General features: G+C 37.7%; 1 protein-coding gene across 1 annotated transcript; it reads right to left on the minus strand.

Moving 5' to 3' along the window:
• Nucleotides 1-34: 34 nt before the first annotated feature.
• Nucleotides 35-20212, minus strand: LOC127630861 (AT-rich interactive domain-containing protein 5A-like). The gene is made up of 7 exons (XM_052108698.1): nt 20150-20212; nt 17345-17427; nt 9157-9322; nt 8584-8636; nt 6254-6351; nt 5230-5383; nt 35-1658 (listed from the first exon to the last, which is right to left on the minus strand). The coding sequence occupies exons 1-7, from the start codon at nt 20151-20153 to the stop codon at nt 417-419; spliced, it is 1800 nt and encodes a 599-aa protein (XP_051964658.1). The 5' UTR covers nt 20154-20212; the 3' UTR covers nt 35-416.
• Nucleotides 20213-21687: the final 1475 nt, after the last annotated feature.

A 21687-nucleotide genomic window follows, 5' to 3' on the forward strand; every position in this document is an offset into this window, starting at 1 on the left:
TAGCAGTTAATTCACAGAATTGACATGATCGTGACACTTTAATTTATACAAATATTTTTTTACACGCAATATACAATCGTACATTACAGAAAAATATTCCATACGAGAGGACAACTCCCCTCCTGAAACACTGCCGGCATCCCATTGGTTGAAACCCTCATGGCCTTGGTGACATCATCCAAAAGGGAAAGTTGGTATAGAGGTCGAGCATGTCATTACATTTAAATAACAGATAAACAAGACAAACACTTTTTTTTTCTTTTGAATATCGTGCACTGACGAAGTGCGTACAATGAGACCAGGAACGTGCAAGAAAGTAAAAAGGGTCTATTTTGATTTCATATTGACTTAGCTCATAGTCCAGAAGGCCCTACAGAAGTCTTGACACAAGGATCAATGGTTTTTCATTAATTATATCAGTATGGCTGTAGCCCTGCCATGCTGTACCCAGCAGGTGGATGCCAGAGTGGTAATGGATAAGGGTATGAGGGCAGAGCACTCTCGTAAGCTCCAGGAAAGGAGTTGCCTGTTGGTGGACAATGCATAGAGTGAGTCTGAGGAGGAGGGATGGTTAGATGGGTTGGAAAAAGGACCGGTTGTAGAGGTAGACCTTTCAAGTGTTCGGCTAAGTCTCTGCGAGGCCTTTCTAAGGCTGCCAGGTAGGGCATTGTCAGACTAGCATGGGGGTGATATAGATACTGCTGGTGAGGCAGAGGCTTGGGCAACCGTGTCTTTGCCTTTTCTTTTCTGTCGATAAGGCGAAGTGGAGATGCCACCGGTATCTTCTTCAAGTAGGCTTCATCTGTGCTGGGCCTCTTTAGGTGGTGCTGGTTGTAAGAGATGTGGGGTTTAAATGTGGGCTGTAGTGACACAGACCTGCAGGGATCACGGGGTAGGACTTTGGAGAAGCTGGAGGCCTGAGGAATCCAGCAGGCTTTGGTGGTGTATGAAGCAGGCGAGGGGAGCCTGTAGGATGCAAGTCTGCCGTTGGATTTGCCATCCGAGGTCCATGCCGAAAGACTTCTCTGGGACTCCTTAGAATAAGGCAGGCCAGCAGGCAAGAATTCCCGGTAGTGGTGGCGGTAGTTCATGAGTTCTTTGCTGGCTGGGTAACAACTGAGAGGTTTACATAGTCCAGTGCTACCGGCCTCTGATGTCGGGAGTGAAGAAGAGCGAGAGGACATCCTACTCTCAGTCTCTGCATCAGGAGACTTCTGACTCGTCACGGCTATGCAGTCTTCAGAAGAGATAGAGTAGGGAGAGGGGCTACGGGAGAGAGAGACAGACGGAGAAGAGACAGGGAGGGGTGAACCATCGGAGGAGTGGCAGGTGCGAGTGGTGGAGGGGCAGGTGGGAGACTGGGAAGACTGGGAAATCTGAATAACTGAGGGTCGCTCCAGTTCTTGTTCTTCTATGGTCCCAGAGGTGGGCACAGTGAGGCTAGCTTGGGCAAGTCGCTTTTTCTTCTCCAATGGAGAGATGACTTTGGCTGGGATGGAAGTCTGAAGGAGTGGATTCTCCCTGGAGCAGGTGCTAGGATGGGGACCGTGGACAGGGATTGTAGATAACTGGTCAGTGTCTGGGTGATCAGAAGCTTCTGACCATCTGTGATGGGAACATGCTCCTCTCTCACAGTGATGATCTGATCCAACTTTCTCCTATGAACAAAAAGCAAACCGCTTTAGGACAATGAACAACTGGACAATCTAAATACAATACAATACGTGTTAAAAGACACATCTTGTGGAGCACCTTTGGAGATGCCATGCATATTTCAGCTTCAGATCATAAGTTACTGAGCTGGGCATTCAAATATATTTATCTTACCACTAGGAGTTCTCCAAAGAGTTCCTGGCTAAGAATTTTTCTTAAAAGCTATTCACAAAACTGCTAAGAGCAAGTTTTACTAGGGAAATCTTAATGTAAGAGTAAGGCGGAGTTGACTTTGTTGCTATGGATGACGTCACATTTTATTAGCGCGCTCTTTTAAATCACCCAAAATAATTGGTAGACAGGGAAACGCTATTTGTCAGCAAATTCCTCAGACAGATTTACTATAACAAATCTAATATTTATAGATTTATTTTTTTTGGTTGATGAATATTTATTCATTATGTGTTGGTGCAGTGAAACAAGTGTACATTCGGTCTACTATATCAGTTACACTGGTCAGCCCCGTGATGGCCTCAAATGCCCCCTTTTTTATCTGAAGCAAGCGTACACCCACAAGAAAACATACACTATGAATTGTTGGCTGATGTGCGGTCTGGAGAGGGCATATGATTGATGATTCTGCTGACAGATGACAGACATTCCCAATTCATCCGTGCTACACAGTTTTCCTTTGCCTTTGGCCAGACAGCGCAAAGTTGTCAATTTATCTCTGGTGTAATTGGGTTGTTTCGGTTCGTGGGAGAGTTAACTGCATCTCTAATTAACTTTGCAGTAATGAAAACACCATCATGATTCAGAAGATACCTTCTTTAAAGGTCAATGTCAATATTATAATGTTTATGATATTATAAAGTTATATTATTAAAATACATCGGCTCAATTGCAATACCTTTTTTTTAAAGGTTGACATCATAATATTCTAAAACATTGTTTTTAATGTGGATTGACGACAGCACGCATGCTTCGGATGGTTTGTGAGTTCCTCTAAGGGATTTTAGAAGTCCTCAGGAGGACTTCTAAGCTGTCATGTGCTTAGAAGCTACTTCTAGCTTTAAAATGCTTCATGAATTACTCTTGGATTCAGTTTTTTTGAGTTTTTAGATGCCTAAAATTAGGAGTGACACAACCCTAATTTCTAAGAGTTGCTCCTAACCAAGATCTGGTTCTTATTTAGAGCCAGTTCCATTTAAAATAATGATTTTCATGACTTTTGGTTCTGTTTTTTTCTTTTCGTCCCAATTTGGAATGCCCAATTCCCAATGTGATCCAAGTCCTTGTTGTGGCGCCTCAGTAGGGCTGGGCGATATGGCAAAATATATTATCACGATATTTTTTTCCATATTGATCGATATCGATATTTGTTACGATATATAATTTAATAATGCTGCCCGTTTGAAAAGTATACCGATAATGATGCCTGAAGAAACCAGAAGGTTCAATATTTGTTGAACTATATAGTTTATTAACATAAATAAATAACAATGCAAACATTTAACTGTGCAAACATGGATTGGTTGAGAATATATTTTGTTATAAAAGAATATTGATAAACTTTAAATCTAAATGTTAACATTTTACTTTTAGCAAACATGCTTTATCTGCCTTGACAAAACAATGCAAGTTAGCTTGCCTTGTAACTGATTATAAAATATCAAACTAAAAGCTGTGACTACAGTACTATCACATCACATTTCTTTGGCAGGGCAGCAAACATTTCAAAATGTTTGTAGAGGTACAACCAAGACAACAAATGTAAACAAGTGAACCACAAAGTCCCTGGCAGATTTAAGTACTTAACTGTCAGATAAATAAAATATTAATTGTGTACTGGTTTTAAATATATCAAATGTTTTAGAGGTAGCAATCTGAGTAAAAAGTGCAAAATGTAAACATTGTAAACCAGTCACTATGCTACACCTTTTAGGTAGTGCTCATCATATGTAACCCTAATTAACCTATTATAGGTTTTTTGCCAGAAAGACTAGTCTGCCCACAGCATCTGGCGTTAACTAACGTTAGCCTGTTGGGCAAAACTTGTGGACGGAGTAACATTAACATGGGCCCGCATTTTCATACTCTCGGTGTGGTCGCTGGGATGGTACCTTTTCAGGTGACCAAAAAGGTTTGTTGTGTTTCCCGTCTTGGTTATCACCGACCGACGGCATATTTTGCAGACCGTCTTTATTTGCGCATCGTCGCTTTTCAGATATCAAAACCACTTCCATATAATTGACGTCTTGTTACCTTTTTTTGTCAACAATTTCCTCAGCTTTGGAAGATAGTTCGAGTTCACTTTCACCGTCGCTTTCGTCGTTTCCACTAATTTTTTCTTTACATTCACTTTCTTCACTGCCGGTAGCTCAAACAGTGCTCTGCTAGCAAATGGGCGTGTACATAGACGCACAAGCCAAAATCTGCATTCTGACTAGCTGCTGTCCGTTTATTTCTGCTTTGTAATAGGCTGTTAGGTCTATCCATATCGAGTAAACATGTCAAAAGTTTATCATCGTAGTCTAAATAAATATTATCGCGATGCCATATCGAGATCGTTTTATCGCCCAGCCCTACACCTCAGTCTGGGTGGCGGAGGGCAAATCTCAGTTGCCTCCACATCTCAGACCATCAATCCACGCATCTTATCACATGGCTTGTTGAGCGAGTTACCACAGAGACATAGCATGTGGGGAGGCTTCACGCTATTCTCTGAGGCATTCACGCACCGAGAGCGAGAACCACATTATAGCGACCACAAGGAGGTTTCCCCACGTGACTCTACCCTCCCTAGCAACCGGAGACCTGGCTGGAGTCACTCAGCGTGCCCTGGATTCGATCTCGCGACTCCAGGAGTGGTAGTCGGCAGCTTTATACGCTGAGCTACTCAGGAGCCCGACTTTCAGCTCTGTTAACGGTTCTAAAACATGTATTTTTTTGCAGATGCAACACTTTGTTAAAATACTCTGACTGTGTTTCCAGAAACATACAGTGTGACCAGTGTAGTCCTTCCTGGATAAATTACTCTTTAGTCTTGCTTGTATCTACAGAATGAAACACACAATGCGACCAGTGTAGCCCGATTTCAGAACAAAGGTGTTTCATTAGTCGGTTCTTTTGAATCTACAGCATGAAACGTAAAAGCCCGATTCCTGAACGAATGAATCTTAGTTGCCAGTTCTTTTGAATCTACACCACCAAATATATAGCAATTCCAACCAAGTTAATGACATCTATAAGACATTTATTTTAGTGAATGAAAAATGAACTGAACCGCAAGTCATTCATCTTGTCTGACTAAACCAAGAACTGTTCCTGTGTAACTTGGATTGTTGTTGAATTATTGCAAGAATCTGTTCTACTAGAGTTTAATGATCTCATCATTTGGTAACAGTCTGCTGAGGGCACTAAGTTACAGTTCTTATTTACAAATATTTCTACAAAAAATAGTCATTTTTATCGGAACCAGATTAGTACAATTCCTTCATTCACCACCCTAGAAAAGAGTATATTGTATGTCTGACAAAGGGGTGTTTTGATGTAAGAGCATTTCCTTCTGCTCACCTCACACTCTTCTCTCTCCATCTTCCTCTTCTTCTTGCTCTCCGGTTTACTTCCTCTGTTCTCAGGGCTCCTCTTGTACTGTTTGCGAGGTTTGGAGGGTGGCAGTGGTTTGTCCTCTTCTCCTCTCAGCTCCCGCTCAAAGGGCAACACCAACCTGCACAAAGTAAGAGTTGGCATATGACACAATGAGTCATTATTTCGAGTCCTGCTCACATCATTCCCGTTCATTTTCCACAATTTCTTGTCCTATCTCCACTATCCATATAAATAAAAGTAGAGGACTGTTATAGGTTCAGCTCTACTGACAACATTTGAAGCATTATTTCGATTACCACAGATAAATAAACAAAAAATGAGTATTGCTGTTGCTCTATAGACTTAAATTGATTTCTGTCAATGAGTTTTTATGTTTGTTTTGAAAAAAGGGGATGGTAATATATATTTTTTTCATGTGGTAATCGACAGCATGCCACAGACACTGTTAAAAGAGCTTTAATTGTATTTATCAAGAACCTTCCTTTAAAAAACGAAGGGCCTTATTCATGCAATGCAAGCAGAGCAAATGTGTGTAAATTGTTAGTAAAAAAAAAATTTATTCTATGGGATAAATTATGTAAGAATTGTTTTTACTAACAATTTACATGCAAATTTGTTCTGCACATGTTTAGTGAATTAGACCCAAAGAACATTCTCCTGATATGAGCACAATAAATGCCCATGGTCTAAAATAAATGCTAAATTTGATGATTTTGGCCTAATGTAGATGCCACAGTGTGATGCTGAATGAGTCTTTATTTATTGCTAAGCAGTTCTAATACAACTATCAAAAAACAAAACACAGTTATGTACTATAATATACACAGGAATAACACATTGTTCTAGTTACACAGTTATCATATTCTTTGGAATATGATAACATACTGTCAAGGAAATACTGTCAAGCAGTTATCGCTTTCTTGAACAGTGGTGCCTGGTGTATCTGCATTTGAACAATTGCTCGTTAACAGTTTATAAGTAATCTTACCTTTCGTAGTGTCTGCGTGTGCAGGTGGCTGCACTTGTACTGCCTGGACTACCACCCAGCTCATCGTACACATTCTTCCATAGCCTTCGCGCGGTTACCTGTGAACACACGCACAAATGATACTGTAAGTTATTATGTCCAAGAAAGCTGTTCTTGCTCAGTCATATGCTGATCCCTAATAAAAGGAATAACATCTTAAAAACCATACATCTAAATGTGAGCGAGAACTGCATAAATGTGAACAATTTATAAGGCAAAATATGTTTACCATATTAGACTTTTGAAGCTCCTTTAGCAATTTTAAGATATGGCTTAATTTAGATAATATTGTAAAAGTAGACTGGTACAAAAATTGCTGCTATGTTGCCAGAACGATGCTATTTTGGTAGCTTTGGTGGTTACAGTAACGACACAAATTTGCATAGGTTCACTATGCGCGAGACTTGAGCAATGGATGTTTCGCCATTGATTGTTCATCATGAGGGCAGTATCCAAATTTGAACACATTTGTCAAATACAGCAGTGTGATAAAAAAAAAGAGGAATATTCAATGACATGACAAATTGTCTTCTTTTACAATTCCTGATGTTAACTTAAAAACAAACAAAACATGAAATCTGGTCTGACCGGTCATACTGAGATGCATTAAAGGGATAGTTCACACAAAAATGAAAATTATCTCATTATTTACTCATCCTCATGATATCTCAGGTGTGTATGACTTTCTTCTCCAGAAGACATTTGAAGAAAAATATCTCATCTGGTCCTTAAAATGGAAGTGAATGGAGATTTCTCTTTTGAAGAAATAAACGTCATCCATACAACACCATCTGTTTAATTAATGTTTTCTAAAGCAACCCGATCACTTTTGAAGTGAAAAAGTGAAATATATAAGTATTTTTTTAAACTATAAATCATGCTTCTGGTCAACTGTGTTATGCGCGTTTGACATAATCACATTGTCGATTGAAACATGGGAGAACTGACGCATGTGCATCACAGCTGGAAGAGCAGCGCTGTTTACAAGTGAAAAGGAGGAACACTATACAGTAGCTTGGTTGATTTTGGTTTAGATCCGTTATTATCTGTTTATTTACTCACAATAGTGCATTTGTGTGCTTATCCTGGATGTCTCAACCGAGTGGAGAACATTGGCAATGCAAATACATCACATGAGAGACCGCTTGGACTCCACCCTCTCTTGAATCGTTGGATTATCGTTAAAAAGTTCTTAAATACTGATCTTTTTTGCACCAAAAGGTGATCGTATCGCTTCAGCTGACTGTATGTAATTTTTGGACCTTCAAAAGAGAAATCTCATCAAGACACATGATTTAAGGTATTATTCATGCCTGGAGCACCAATTAGTTAGGGATTAGTTACTTGGGTTTGGGACTTCAACAAACCCCTAACTGAAAATATGACCAATAGTAGTAGTGATGCATGCCTTGGGAAGCACAACTAATAAAAAAATCCACATTTTGTTTTCTTGAGGACATACGTGTATATTGCATGCACCCACTGCATTATTAGTCTGATCAGCTCTTGTCATAGTGGAACTTCATGATTAGTCACTGGTTAGTTTCAGAGTTCCTCTCACATGTACATACCCCATATAAATTTTCACAGGCTGATAAAGGTTTTTCACCGGTCTCGCTGTCTGACAAATTGCTGAATTCAGTTAATGGAAAAGTTACTTTGAATTAAGAGGTGTCACTCATATCTCAAGTCTGTTTAAAGATGTCCGGTTGTTGTTCAGTTGTGTTACTGAAACGATAACCACTGATGCAATAATGGCCTTTGTTTCTTCAGCACTACTCTTTTTAAAGCATGTGGTCAGACTTTCCACACCCAGACCCAATTCACATAGAAACAAGACCCCCTTCGACAAAGACTGAAATCAAATGTAGTCATAAAGACATAGTTTTGACTGACCACACGCACACTACAAACACTTTAGCATCTCAGGGTGAGTGGAAAGTTGAGGGTGAGAGAACAAAGCTTTGTAGTAGCAGGTATGGGCAGAAAGATCTATATAGAGGATGGACCAGTTGTTCTCATTGTGGTCGTAACGGTCACTGCAGTACACAAGGTGTGAGCTGCAGCCATTATAGTTTCCACTGTGCAAGATCAAGAGGCAAATGCACAACCTCCTTTTAAACTTCCTCATTGGGTGCTGAAGTGTTGGGCAGTTGGCTAAAGTTGTTGCATAATTGCACAATGTTTCGGCAAGATAATGCCATCAAGTGCATGGATGCGAGATTATTTCAGAGAATAGGTTCGGTTGTGAAAGGACCGTCTAGAGGTTTGAGGTTGCATGTAGCACTTACTGCATCATATCCTCCCAGTGTCTCCACAGCTTTGTAGATTTTCCACAGGTTGACTGGAAAAGAGAAATAGAGACATGCCTAGTTCAACACACATTTTAGTTTCAAATCCAAGTGATGAAATGTAGATACATGCTTCAGTCTTAGTATGTTTTTGGAATCAGTGGGTATCAACTGGTTGAACGCGACTAAAAATGGGTCGCAGGGCTGTTCTTGTCACGGATAGTGGGGGAAAACAATGCTAAATGAAAAACTAAAATGCAACTAACTATATAATCATGCATAATTGGGACAACAAAATAAATGGGCTAATGAAAGGAGATAATGCCAATCTTGACAATTGGGGCCAATCATACAACAAATTAAGTAAATGCCAACATGGACATTTTGCGTGACGTGCCCACATCCTCATAAACCATGAACCAAGGTAGAAAAGAAAATATGACCCAGACTACTTTAAATACAGTTTCATGAACATTTTGTAAAATAAACAATTGTGTTGTGTTGGATCTTTATGAAGCAAAAGGAGATGAGAAGAACCCCTGGTTTAAATAGCTTGCAAAGTTATGGACTCACTCTGTTTAAAACCAAGGTGAGGAATTCTCTCTATAGGTGTCCCTTTCTCCTTCATAAAACGGTACAGATTGGTCACAAAGGTCCTCTCTTCACTCTCGGATTGGTTGTTTCTGGACCCCTCCTCACTGCTATTGGTGGATACCAAATTCTCCATCTCCCTGATGGTCTAGTGACAAAAAAAATTGCACCATTAAGTTTTAATTGCATATTTTCTGAACAAACTGTTGTTTGGAATAATTTTTACATTGTAAATGGTATTTACTTTTAAAAAGTACTTCACATGTGAGACCATGGTCAACAAATAGCAAGCATGTAATTCAGAAAAATCTTTAATGGAAGCAGCATCTATTCAAATACAGTATTGCGCAAGAGTGAGCATGTTTACATGCACACCAATACACTGATTACTCTCTAAAATCAGCTTATTTTAAAAAAAGGCAGATACTAATTGCACCCTGGTGCAAATAGTGTCAGATACTATTTGCACCCATATTTAAATACAGTATATGGGCATCACTGCAGTGTGTTTATTTAGTCCCACAGACACACTACAATAACCCCTACTCCTTAACCTAACCTTAACTTTACCTTAGAAGTTTAGAATGGCAGTTAAGGTGATTGCATGCGACGCGAAATCAGCTTAATGGGCTAAAATCTACCCGTGTCCATCAGTTTATTTTTGTGCCGTTTGTGACCTTACACGATAAAAGAACGTGTTATTGCATTTGCATGAACACGCACATTGTCAGCTTATTAAGCATAATCAGTGTAAAACGTACTCAAGTTACGGTCCACTTTTTCAGCCGTCTTTGTTCCGGAAGTTTTGTCACATACATTTTCTCCATAGGGATTTCATAAAATCCTTTATAAAAGAGTTATAAGCCATGAAACAAACCAGCCAGAATCACAACATTAATCACTTTGATTGAAGCAAAAAAGGAATTTACTGTATATCTCATATTCTGTCCAATCCAGTAGTTTGAACATAAGAGTTTTAACAAATAAATACACTGTACAATATAGCCAATATATGAGTACATGTGTTAGTTTGTGTCATTTACAGGAAGCAGTGTAATTTTGTGTCGAACAACCTTTGAATTTCACTTTCACATAAATTGTCTGATAAACCTTCTTACTGATTCATTTTCTCAGAGCCTCATGCAAAATTGCAGGTGAAATATGTGTTCATGCAACTCCGTTCTGAGGCCTGTCATATTAAGAATGTGAGACTGAAAACACAACAGCTTTGGCTTTCACCACCACTTTCAATAAGTAACCAGACATCCTGTTTGAAGGGAAACCGAACCACTGGTGGGGTTTTCACGAAGGGGAGACTGCACTAGTGCTGTACAACATGCTGAGATAAAGAATCAAGTGCTGCAAACATGCAAAACTTTGCAAGAGAGGGAGGCAAAAGGTGGGAGTTACTTGTAAGGACTCCGCAAAACTTGCAATTCTCAGCTGAAATGTGGCTTGAAACAGGAGTGCCAAGGAAAATTTAAAAGAAATTAAATCTGAAGTGTGTCAAATTTTTGGTGTTAAATACTTTATCCATGCTTAATATGAAGAGACATCTGTAAGTAAGCAATTTGTTGGCAGTGGCTGCAGGACTAACTGTTTGTTAGTGGCAAGGAAGAAAGTGAAAACAGTCATCATTATTGCTATTGTTTGTTGACGCTAGTAGCGCAGAAATGACACAATTCAGTTTTATAAAGATGAAGTGAGACTATGGGATATCTTTATTACTTCTCACTTTATCTAAACAGAAGTTTTTGTGGAATACATTTTCAAATGTCACAGACAACAGATTTCTCACAATGCTACTATTAGCTTAGCAAACTTGCTAACAGCTCAAATCAAGTTCACTTACTGGACTATAACAAAGTTTAATCATCCACCAAAAATCGTAGCTGCCTTCAAATGCACCTGGGAAGCTCATATGACCCAGCATTCATTCTTACGTCATGTTTCACATTCAAGTCGGAAATAAAATATAGAAGAACTAAACTAAACCAAATACTGTACACAATGAACAACAGCAAAACTCTTTTTTTCTGTTGTCCCAGTCGATAAGCATGACTAAATACACCTAGAGCACTTTTACACGACCTGTGCCTTATGTGCCATGGTATTCAACAAATTATTCGTTTGCATTAAACAAATCATGAAGGGTGAGTGATTAGGTTTACATTACTTGACTATAAACATGGTGTGAATTACGGGAGGGTCTCGGGGGGGGTCTGTAACCGGAGACCACTGGAAAGCGAATTTGCGCAGTTTAAGGGGATCTCATGTAAAATCATGTGATTGACCTGATCGGAATCGGAGCTGATCAAGATCTGAGCAGCAGCCTGACTATAAGAACTGTCATATGTAACAAATTAATATGATTCAAATGGAAATAATTTAGCAAAATCATAGCTTTCCATAATTTTTCATGGTGACATGCCCCTTCCAACATAACTCATCTATAACTACAAGTTTCCCCACTGGTGAAAAAGATTTTGCTTGGAACTCATAATTCAGATATTTCTGGTTCTACTTGAAGGTTGCACAAGATCACTTAGAAAAGTATTTTCACGCATCAAGCCACATGATTTGAGGAATCATAGATGTCTGCATAATTGGAATAGGACAAGTTTGGGCAGAGAGAATTTAGCAGAGGTGGACAACTTCTTTTGAAACGAATGGGAGAATTTGGAACCAAGGAGTGGTTCTCTATGACAGTCAACGGATGTCGAAAGGAATTCCCACTTACCGTTAAAAGAGACAATCACCTTTTAGATACAGACACAACCCATCAATCAACTCTAGAACACCAATGCACATTAGCTATACAAGCCGGGAGAATTGCGTTGTTTGGCATAATATGAGGTAAAGATTCACAATTTATGATTCCAGTATTGTCAGATTTTATTGCTGATTTAAAATATGTTCTTTAATCATAAACTTGACCAACCATTTTTGAGATTTTGGTCTTTCTCCATTCAAGTAGATAGGAGCTGCACTGGCATGACTGGAAATAGCCTCCTGAGAGCATTCCAAAGATGGCCAACAGTGGACTGACTTGCTAGAAAGACTTTGGTTTGGGTTTGTTGAAATCTCTAACCTTCAGTATGAGCAATAGTAAAGTTGACGACTAACACCATATAAACCTAGTAGATTTTCTTGCAAATCATGGAAAGGAGGAAACGGATGTAAACAAGTTTACCCTGCGTTGCAAAGTGTTGAGCAGAACAGACCAAAGTGGAACTGCTCATAAATAACGCAGTCACACAGGACAATGATCCACAGTGAAGATGTGCCACAAGTGAGAAATGAAAGAGTGAAGGCATGCAGAAATAAATGCCAGCTGTCACAGGATTGACCTCTAAGTAACAATACACGTGATTTAGAGGAGGACAACAGAGAAGTTGGAAAACTCCAGAAAACAAGTTAAAAGTATAGTTCACGCCAAAATTTTACTTTTGTTATCAAGTGCCTTTTAAAGTCAACGAGAACCCATTTTGCTTCCATACTCCGATAACATTTCAAAGTTAAACAGGATTTTCAATGAGAAAACATATAGGGAGAGAACTAATTGAAGTGTAAAAGGTGGGCTTAACATATCAGAATAAAGCGCAACAGTCTTGATCCGGATGTAAAAATCCCATAAATTCTTTTCATAGACTAATTGATTTTTAATTAACTTAACTCATAACCTACAAAAAGACCTACCGTGAGCTCGAAGGTTGTTAATCAGTGGTATACGTTTCTGTTGAAGCCATAATTCTGCGTTAATTCAACTTTTTTAGGAATTGTTTTTAATAGCGGAATTCTGCAGAGAAATATCAACCAATCAGAGAATCGCGGCAAACAAGCTCTGCAGCGACCGCCCACTTCCATGACTCACTGTGAAAGCGAGATCATGGAATCTTCCTACACTATTAAACTATTCATATATTTGCACATATCGTAATACTTTGCGATAAGATTAAAATAAATTGTTTCTACACTCATAATCAACAACTTTAGGTCAATAGTTTTAATTCGATTATATCATTTATTTATTTTTTTTTGCTTCAAATCAAAGTTTGTAATGTTGTAAATCACCTTGAAGCTGGTTTATTTGGCTCATGTCTTAGAACTCTTTTAAAGGATTTAAATACATTCCTATAGAAAAACATTTATGGGAAATCCAAGATGGCTGATACAGTGGGCGGGCACTGTTGCAATATGGAACCAGTTGATTGGAAAGGAGGGTAGAAAAATAAGAGGTATTGGTGATGCCAACCGAAAAGGAAAGTCGTTTCATAGGAAGGGTAAGTTATTACATTAACAGTTAAAAGGGTACAAATGTAACCGGTCCTGCTCAACCCACCCCAAGCAGGCACAACAGGCATGAGCCGGCATGGGAAGTGGATGTGCTAACGAGGGGGCTAAAAGCTACAGCCTCTAATGTCAGGCGCTAGTGCGCCTCTTGAGGCCAGGGGAGTGAGGTTTACACATACCACACAGGAATCACATACCAGCTGGTTTCCGTTCCACAAAGACCACATTTTTGTTATTTGTATTAACATGCATTGATGAATCTTGCACAATGAGATCAGGAACAAATAAGTAAACAGGGTCAATTTTTATTTTATTTTGACATTAAAGTGGACATACCAATTTAAAGGGCACATATCATGGAGTTTGAAGTATGTAGACTCTTAATATGCACATTGCAGGGGGCCTGGGTAGCTCGGCAAATATTGACGCTGACTACCACCCCTGAGTGACTCCAGCCAGGCCTCCTAAGCAACCAAATTGACCCGGTTGCTACGGAGGGTAGAGTCACATGGGGTAACCTCCTCGTGGTCATGCTCAGTGCTTCTCGCTCTCAATGGGGCACGTGGTAAGTTGTGCGTGGAATATGGAGAGTAGCATGAGCCTCCACATGCTTGGAGTCTCCGCGGTATCATGCACAACGAGCCACATGATAAGATTTGCCGATTGGCGGTCTCAGAACGGAGGCAACTGTGACTTGTCCTCCACCACCCAGATTGAGGTGAGTATCCGCACCACCACGAGGGCCTACTAAGTAGTGGGAATTGGGCATTCCAAATTGGGAGAAAAGGGTTTTATATATATATATATATATATATATATATATATATATATATATACACACACACACATTTCACCTTGCAAAGCTACATGCCCAGTCCACCCAGACCATTTATGAACCATTAATCATTCCGAAACTGTCATTGTATTAACGTCACAACCGTGAACCCACCTTTAAATTTCAGTGCCTATTAAATATTGAGCAATTTGGCCCACCTTGATGAATGACGTATAGCATTTACAGATAGACATCATTTACATATCAACGTTTTAAAGGTACAGTACAAAAACAATGTGCTAATCTTCAACTAATCGACTAACATTATAGGTACATTTAAGGTAAGAAATAGGAGTAGAATGTGATTGTGGAAACAATTTTTGGATCATCTTATATACCAACCGAAAAAGCATTTGGTATACAAAGATGAAAACAATTCATAACAGCTTTGCAGTTAAGAAGAGAAACTCCCCAATGAGTATACACAGAAAACTTTGGATTTCCCTTTGACGATTTTGGTGGTTGAGCAACATGCCGCATGCTGCTGAAGCAATGTTCAGTCAGTGAGTTTCATAGTGAATCGAGTTCCCCAGAGAGGGTAACTTCTTCCCAGAATAGGCCTCCACAATGACTAATATTGTGCATATAGGGCTTTATTCTAACCACTGAGTAATATATAAGATAAGAGGGCCCATTTTCAGCGTACTGAAATGAGTAACCATCAAGGCCTGAGTGTAAATCTATTTCTCCTGTAAAGGGAATAATATTATACACAAAGGCCCAAAAGCTGGGGCAACCTAAAAGGGTTTCAGGCCTGATTCATTTTTTCCCTCGCTTCAGTCGAGAATACAACAGAGAAAAACTTAAACATGAATTTTGCTCGGGGCACTGCTGATCCCCAAACTGTCCTGAGTTGAGTCATATTCACTGAAAATGTAATCTACAGATTTATCTGATTGGCATCTACTTAAACGCTTCCCGTTAAATTGACAACAATGATAACCAGCTTCGAGGAATGGTGTGCTAAAACAAATTCTTGGAATTTTAAATATCTTTTAATTAAGCAAAGAAAAGTTTCCTCACATTTCATGGCAAAGAGCATTAAAAAAAAATGGACCTGAAAAGCCACATTTCAGTATGCTATTAATGTCATCTTCATTCAGAAATGGTTTATGATTTTTTTTGTTTTAAAATATTTAGTACACCATATTTGTACACAATATTGTGTTTTGCATTTTATTCATTATTACTTTTGCCCATATGTTAATATAATAAAAGTAATTAAAGTTACCAAATAAAAAATAAAAAACATGGAGGTATGGAATCAGTGGCATAACTTGGATCTTGCGGGCCCCAGTGCCAAAAAACTGTTGGGCCATCTCCTATATATGTGTGTGTGTGTGTGTGTGTGTGTGTGTGTGTGTATATGTATATATATATATATATATATATATATATTATATATACATACACACATATATACATATATATACTGTATATACTGTACATAAAGAATATATATGTTAGCTCTTTAAACAGTATTTTCCTTCACTTCAGCTCTAATTCATTAATTTACCAATAAAATTCTACATTTAAATTTTAGTTTTGTAAAGTAACTCATAAGTAGACCACATTTGTCTACTAAAATAATTTCAAATATTTCAGCATAAGATTTTAAATTCAATCAAGAGTGTCTAACATTTTCACTGGTCGCGTATGTAAGATCATTCATTAAATGTAATACAATCATATCAACACCACAACAGGGAAGAGCTTAGATCTTAAACGCTACTTTCAAGTTTCAAACAGGAAGAGTCGAGAGCAGTGCCCCCGTCCTCTCTAACCATGGCTAAAAGTAGCACAGACCCCAGTGTGAGAGACTTGCTTCAAAATGTAGCTCTTGAATTTCCACCTCATTCGAATTTCGGAAAACAGTGTGGGTTAGTTTGCTATGGACATGTCAATAACACACTCAAAATGAAAGTTTCTACACGCTGTTGAAGACGCAGTCACATGGCCAGTGCTTCCCACCAAAACCATATGGCTTTCAATATTTGACGCTAGCGTGAAAATATGATGCATCTTCGCAACAGAATACAAAGGCTGTTTTCAATTACCAGAAATGTGAGAGAGAAAAAAATCCATCTGTGATTGTTTATATGTGAATCCATGTCCTTGTGGCATAATAAATGACTATACGTGTCACATTTTAACATCCCTCTACAAAGTGACACTCAAAACTCACTTATTCACTTGTAATTCAGATGTTTTGCCAAAATGGGGAACTGAAAACTGTAACCACCAAAATGGTCATCAAAAATGTACAGGAGGGCGTTGAGTCAATACATTTAAATATACTGGAATACAAATATTCCTGCACACATCAGATAAAATATATATATATATATAATAAAAATATTTCTTGTAAAATAAAAGTAAAATGAACAATCTAACCACAGATTGACATGGTCATATGTCATGTGACTATCTACTGTTACTGACATAAGCATTTCACAGTTTTTGAAATATTGCTAAAACATATTTTGAAACATGGCTTATGACATTTATCTACACCTTTCTGTTAGGTTTGGGAAATGTTTCCCAAGGAAACAGGCTGTTTTGGAAGGAAATTGGTACTTTAATTCACCAAAGTGGAATTCAACTGATCACAAAGTACAGTCAGGACATTACTGATGTAAAAAACAGCACCATCACTATTTGAAAAATGTCATTTTTTTATCAAATCTAGACAGGCCCCATTTCCAGCAGCCATCACTCCAACACCTTATTCTTGAGTAATCATGCTAAATTGCTAATTTTGGAACTATAAATCGACAGCCCTAATATATATATATATATATATATATATATATATATTATTATTATGTTGATGCTCATGTTAATTACTTAATTACTCGTTGTCCCCCTCAAGTTTTCCTATGAATAATCTGAACCCCCCCAAAAAAACATTAGAGCTTACATTTACTCCTGCATTTAAATGTGATTGTCACTCCCAAAACTTTGCAATGTAGCCACTGCCTCTTCCCAATTTTCAAATAAAAAAAGGACTCAAATCAAGTACATGTTGGCATGTGGTCTTACCTGGCTTAATGAATTCTCCTCCTGCTCCCTTTCAGTGACTATCTGTTCTTCACCAACACTGACCTCCCCACGAGGGTCCAACACTAAAACAAAGGCCAGCATACCAGTTACACACAAACAGAGTGCGCTGTACACATACTCCGGATATGATCATGATTCACTTCGTAAAGGGCCTCTTCCAGAGAACACAAACACAGAAGGCAGTGGTTAATTTGCATATGCTTAGGAAAGCATTGGGTAAATAGTCTTAACTGCATTTTAAACTTACTAGGTCAACATACACATCTCTCCCCTTTATACAGTCAATGACTGTGACATTACATATCAAAACCAACTGCTACGATAGCCTCAATAGAACTATTCTGAAATGTGCTTTTGAGTGACTTACATATGTATTTCCTTTTTAAGTACTGAATTAAATGTGTGTTTTAGAGAGAGAGAGAGAGAGCATTCTAATATGAAACCACATGATTTCAACACTACTTCCTGTCTGTATGCATAAACCACAGCTCATACTCATTGTATTATAAAAAAAAATTTGTGAGCTGTCTACTACAATTCATCCTCTGGCCATCATAAATTAAATATCTTCCTTTATCTGGGAAACCCGTTTGCAGACAGTCATTATTATGTTTTCATTTCTGTCACGCAATTCTGCTTGGAGACCCTATGGTGGCACAGAATTTAAAAAAGAAATAAAAATGCAAAAAGTTTTATTTCTTTAGAAAGTGCAGGGCAACACACTATTATCACACTGAACTGTTTCTGTGGCCATATCTCAAGTCAGATCCCTTGTAAGCATCCAAATCAAGAATTGGGTGTGAATAGAACAAGCACAATCTTATTTAAAAACCACACAAGCATTGAATTGTAGACTCACTCTGGGAGCCTCTACCTCAAAGCTTCCACTTCCCTTTCTCATAGCCTCCTCACCACTCTCTACACTCATATCTCTGTCTGTAACATCCAGCAACGCTTCGCTTTCGAGATCAGACGTTTCCTGTGCCAGGGCACAGAACAACCTTCTGTTATTTAACTTCCCCTTCTCAGCCACAGTGCAGAAAGATTGTGACAGCTTTGACAGATATTATCACTGCTTTGAGTTCTGCATTGTCTCTGTGAGGCTGGTATTCTCCGTATCTGGCAGTTAGGGTTAAAAGGCACTTTTAAAGATGGCCAAATTTAACTGCTTAATTTCAGGGTCGTAACCACTATAGACAATGAGGGGGTGTAAAAATAAATAAACTTGATTCAATCATGGACAGTGGTTTCATGTGTTTAAAATGAGCTTTCTTAAATTAAAACTACCATGTAATCTCAATTTAAATACATCAACTAGAAGGAACCTAATTAAATTGAGTAAAACCAACTAAATTATACATGTAAGAGCAATCTCTTTCTGTGATTAACTAGCAAGAACAGTGAATGCTTATGTACTTCCCAGTTTCAGTTATCCAAACAAAAAATATTCATATTGTCCCAACACAACTAGATTAATTAAAGCTTGAAAGCACTGAAACAACTCAGTTAATTTAAGTTTACTTGTTTTTTTTTTTTTAGTAATATGAACAAGGGATAATTCAGTAAAACTGACAACAGTAAAATTTCTTCTTATTTTTCCTTTTTTTAGTGTAGGTATTTAGTGACTGATTTGTAATTGAATTGTTTTGGTTACATCCTTGGTCTATTTAATTTGTTGTTTATTACATAAAGCTAGAAGACCTCAATGTTCAAATTTTGTTGAGATTAAGGGTCGAAATTCCTTTGTACATGTTACCGCAAATCTGTTATGTTCAAGATCGACCACATCTTTCCTGTCGCAAAACAGGGCGATAACATTGTGCTAATGTCACAGTCATTGTACTCACGTTATGACTAAATTGTCGAAGTGCGTGTGTCAAAAGATACTAAATAGTCATTATTAACCATGAAAGACATATTTATGACCCCTGATAAGGCTTTCTTACCAGAAAATGTCCTGTGATTATCTGTGATTGTGCTTACCTGCGTACCTCGCATCAGTATGCTGTGAAATTATCAGATGAGGGGTTTTAAACTTCAACAGCAACGTGTTGCTATTTCTCTAAACCACTTCCTCAAAAAGCAGAACTTGTTCATATCTATTTATTACTCATTACTGTCACATAAATGACTGAACAATCAAATAAATATGCATTGCTATTTGAATGTTGCCACTTGTCACATTTGTACAGTTTATAATGGAAACATATTAAAGTCTGCAGAACCACAAAGTGTCACTACAATGTTTCCATCTGTGAATATATATTGAGTGACAGTAGATGTTTTAAAGGCAACTGGTGTAAAAGTAGACCACTATTCATGAAGTTATTTCAGGGTGTTTCCTCAGAAAAGCACCAAGCAACTTTTAAGTGGCCGCCAGTCAAAATTCCAATAGGAGTTTTAATATAGAGATATGTGACCAACGGTTTGAATCATATAGCCTAATTAAAAATACTATTATAAATTGCACTTACCTATGTTCATTAAAAAAAGAAAAACAAATCATGCTTTCAATGAGTTAAGGACAATGGCACATATATATGATTTTAGAAATTAAATCTTAAGTTCAAAATGTGGTCTGATAAGGGCATGCATGTTTTTAAAAAATAAAAATATTCCTCTGATGCCAATGCCTAAACGCCACATCTCTGAATGCTCTAAAGTTGGCAGCATTGCCCCGAATTCAATACCACATATCATAAACAGTCATATTAACAGATTATTGACAAATAGTTATTAAGAGTATCAGTTATTAGTAATATAATCGCTGGTTAGGAGACTTACCCATGTTAGAATCGCGCCTCGCGTGTACAGAGTACTCTCAGCGCGCGGCAGTCTCGCTGTCTTCTCGACACTGATTGACAGCTCGCCCCTCAACGCACGTGCTCGCACAGAGAAAACAGCGCTTTCAAAATCCAGTGGCACCCATTGGACAAACGGTTTCTGTAATACGTCCTCACTCTAATAAACGAGGAACCTTGGGACTTTGAGTTTTCTCGTGTTGAAGGGCTGATTATGTGTTTTAAACGGTACATTTAGCTTTTGAACAAGTTGGTGTAATGGTAATGCTTTCTGTAACATATGCCTAAATACAAAGGCAGAAATGGGAAGCTTAATTTTTTTAAAAAAAGCACTTAGGCTACATCAATTCTTCTGTTAAAACTCATGTATTATTTGAGCTATAAAGTTGTTAATAATGTCATTTTATTTTATTTTTTTTATTTTTTACAAACAACGTTTTAGGGTTAAGTGTTTGTTGATATTACAACATCATGGCAACGAAGTTGTAAAATTGTCTATAACTTTACACAGAAAAGGTTCGTAAGTGATTTTATCACACTAAAATCATGTTTACATGCATATCCTTTCATTGAGTATTTTAACGTTTGCGGATTGGCCACATTCTCTTCCATTGTTCCAGAATATTCCTTTAATACAACTTCATTTTTTAAATTTATTTTATTAAAGATTACTCCATTGAATTTGATGGAATTTTGATATGAAATTGAAATGCATGAATCTAAAAAAAACATACAAAAAATTATAGCCTAATAAAAATGTTTTTGTCTGTGTTGCCTTAATTTTTGTTCTGCGCAATCTAAAGAAAAAGTTTGATCCTAAGGCCTATTTTTTTTTTAGATAAATATAAATTGTGCTTACGTATAAAGGAAAAGTAGCAGTCTACAAAATAAGACTAAATATGTGTTGTTGTTGTAGTTGTGTTCACACATAATTCCCATACCTCCATTTGTTCACAGTTTGGATTTCTTTATTCTAAAATGTGGAAAATATAGTAAAAATAAAGAATGAGTAGGTGTGTCCTAAGTTTTAACTAGTTGCTGAATTATGTTTTAAAATCTGTCATCAGACATACTGGAAAGTGCATGAGAAAGGGGTTTGCCCTGACGTAAATGCACAACACCAGTGAAAGTATTGTACTCAGTTTTTCCCCTTTGTATTTATTATGAAAATGACAATCAGGCATAACTTCTGTATAGTGCTCAGCAAAACCTCTGAAACTGTAAAAGGGGATAGAACTATATTTTAGCATAACAAAAAAGTGTGCTCATCTACCGTATGTTGTCCAAAAAGAGATGAGAAACCAAAAACAATTACGATAACACAATATCAACAATTGAAAGTAAATTCCATTATATTCTAAGACTTTCTCAGCAATGCAAAGCCTAAACCATAGCAGATATGATGCTTTTCAAATCAAGTGAAATCACTTTATTGTCTCTTCATCATACAGTATACACAAGTGGTCCACACACTGTTGTATTGTTTTTGCCATTAGCTCATGATGAGATAAACGTCCACCA

The sequence above is a fragment of the Xyrauchen texanus genome, chromosome 37, assembly GCF_025860055.1.
Source record: "Xyrauchen texanus isolate HMW12.3.18 chromosome 37, RBS_HiC_50CHRs, whole genome shotgun sequence".
Taxonomy (NCBI): domain Eukaryota; kingdom Metazoa; phylum Chordata; class Actinopteri; order Cypriniformes; family Catostomidae; genus Xyrauchen; species Xyrauchen texanus.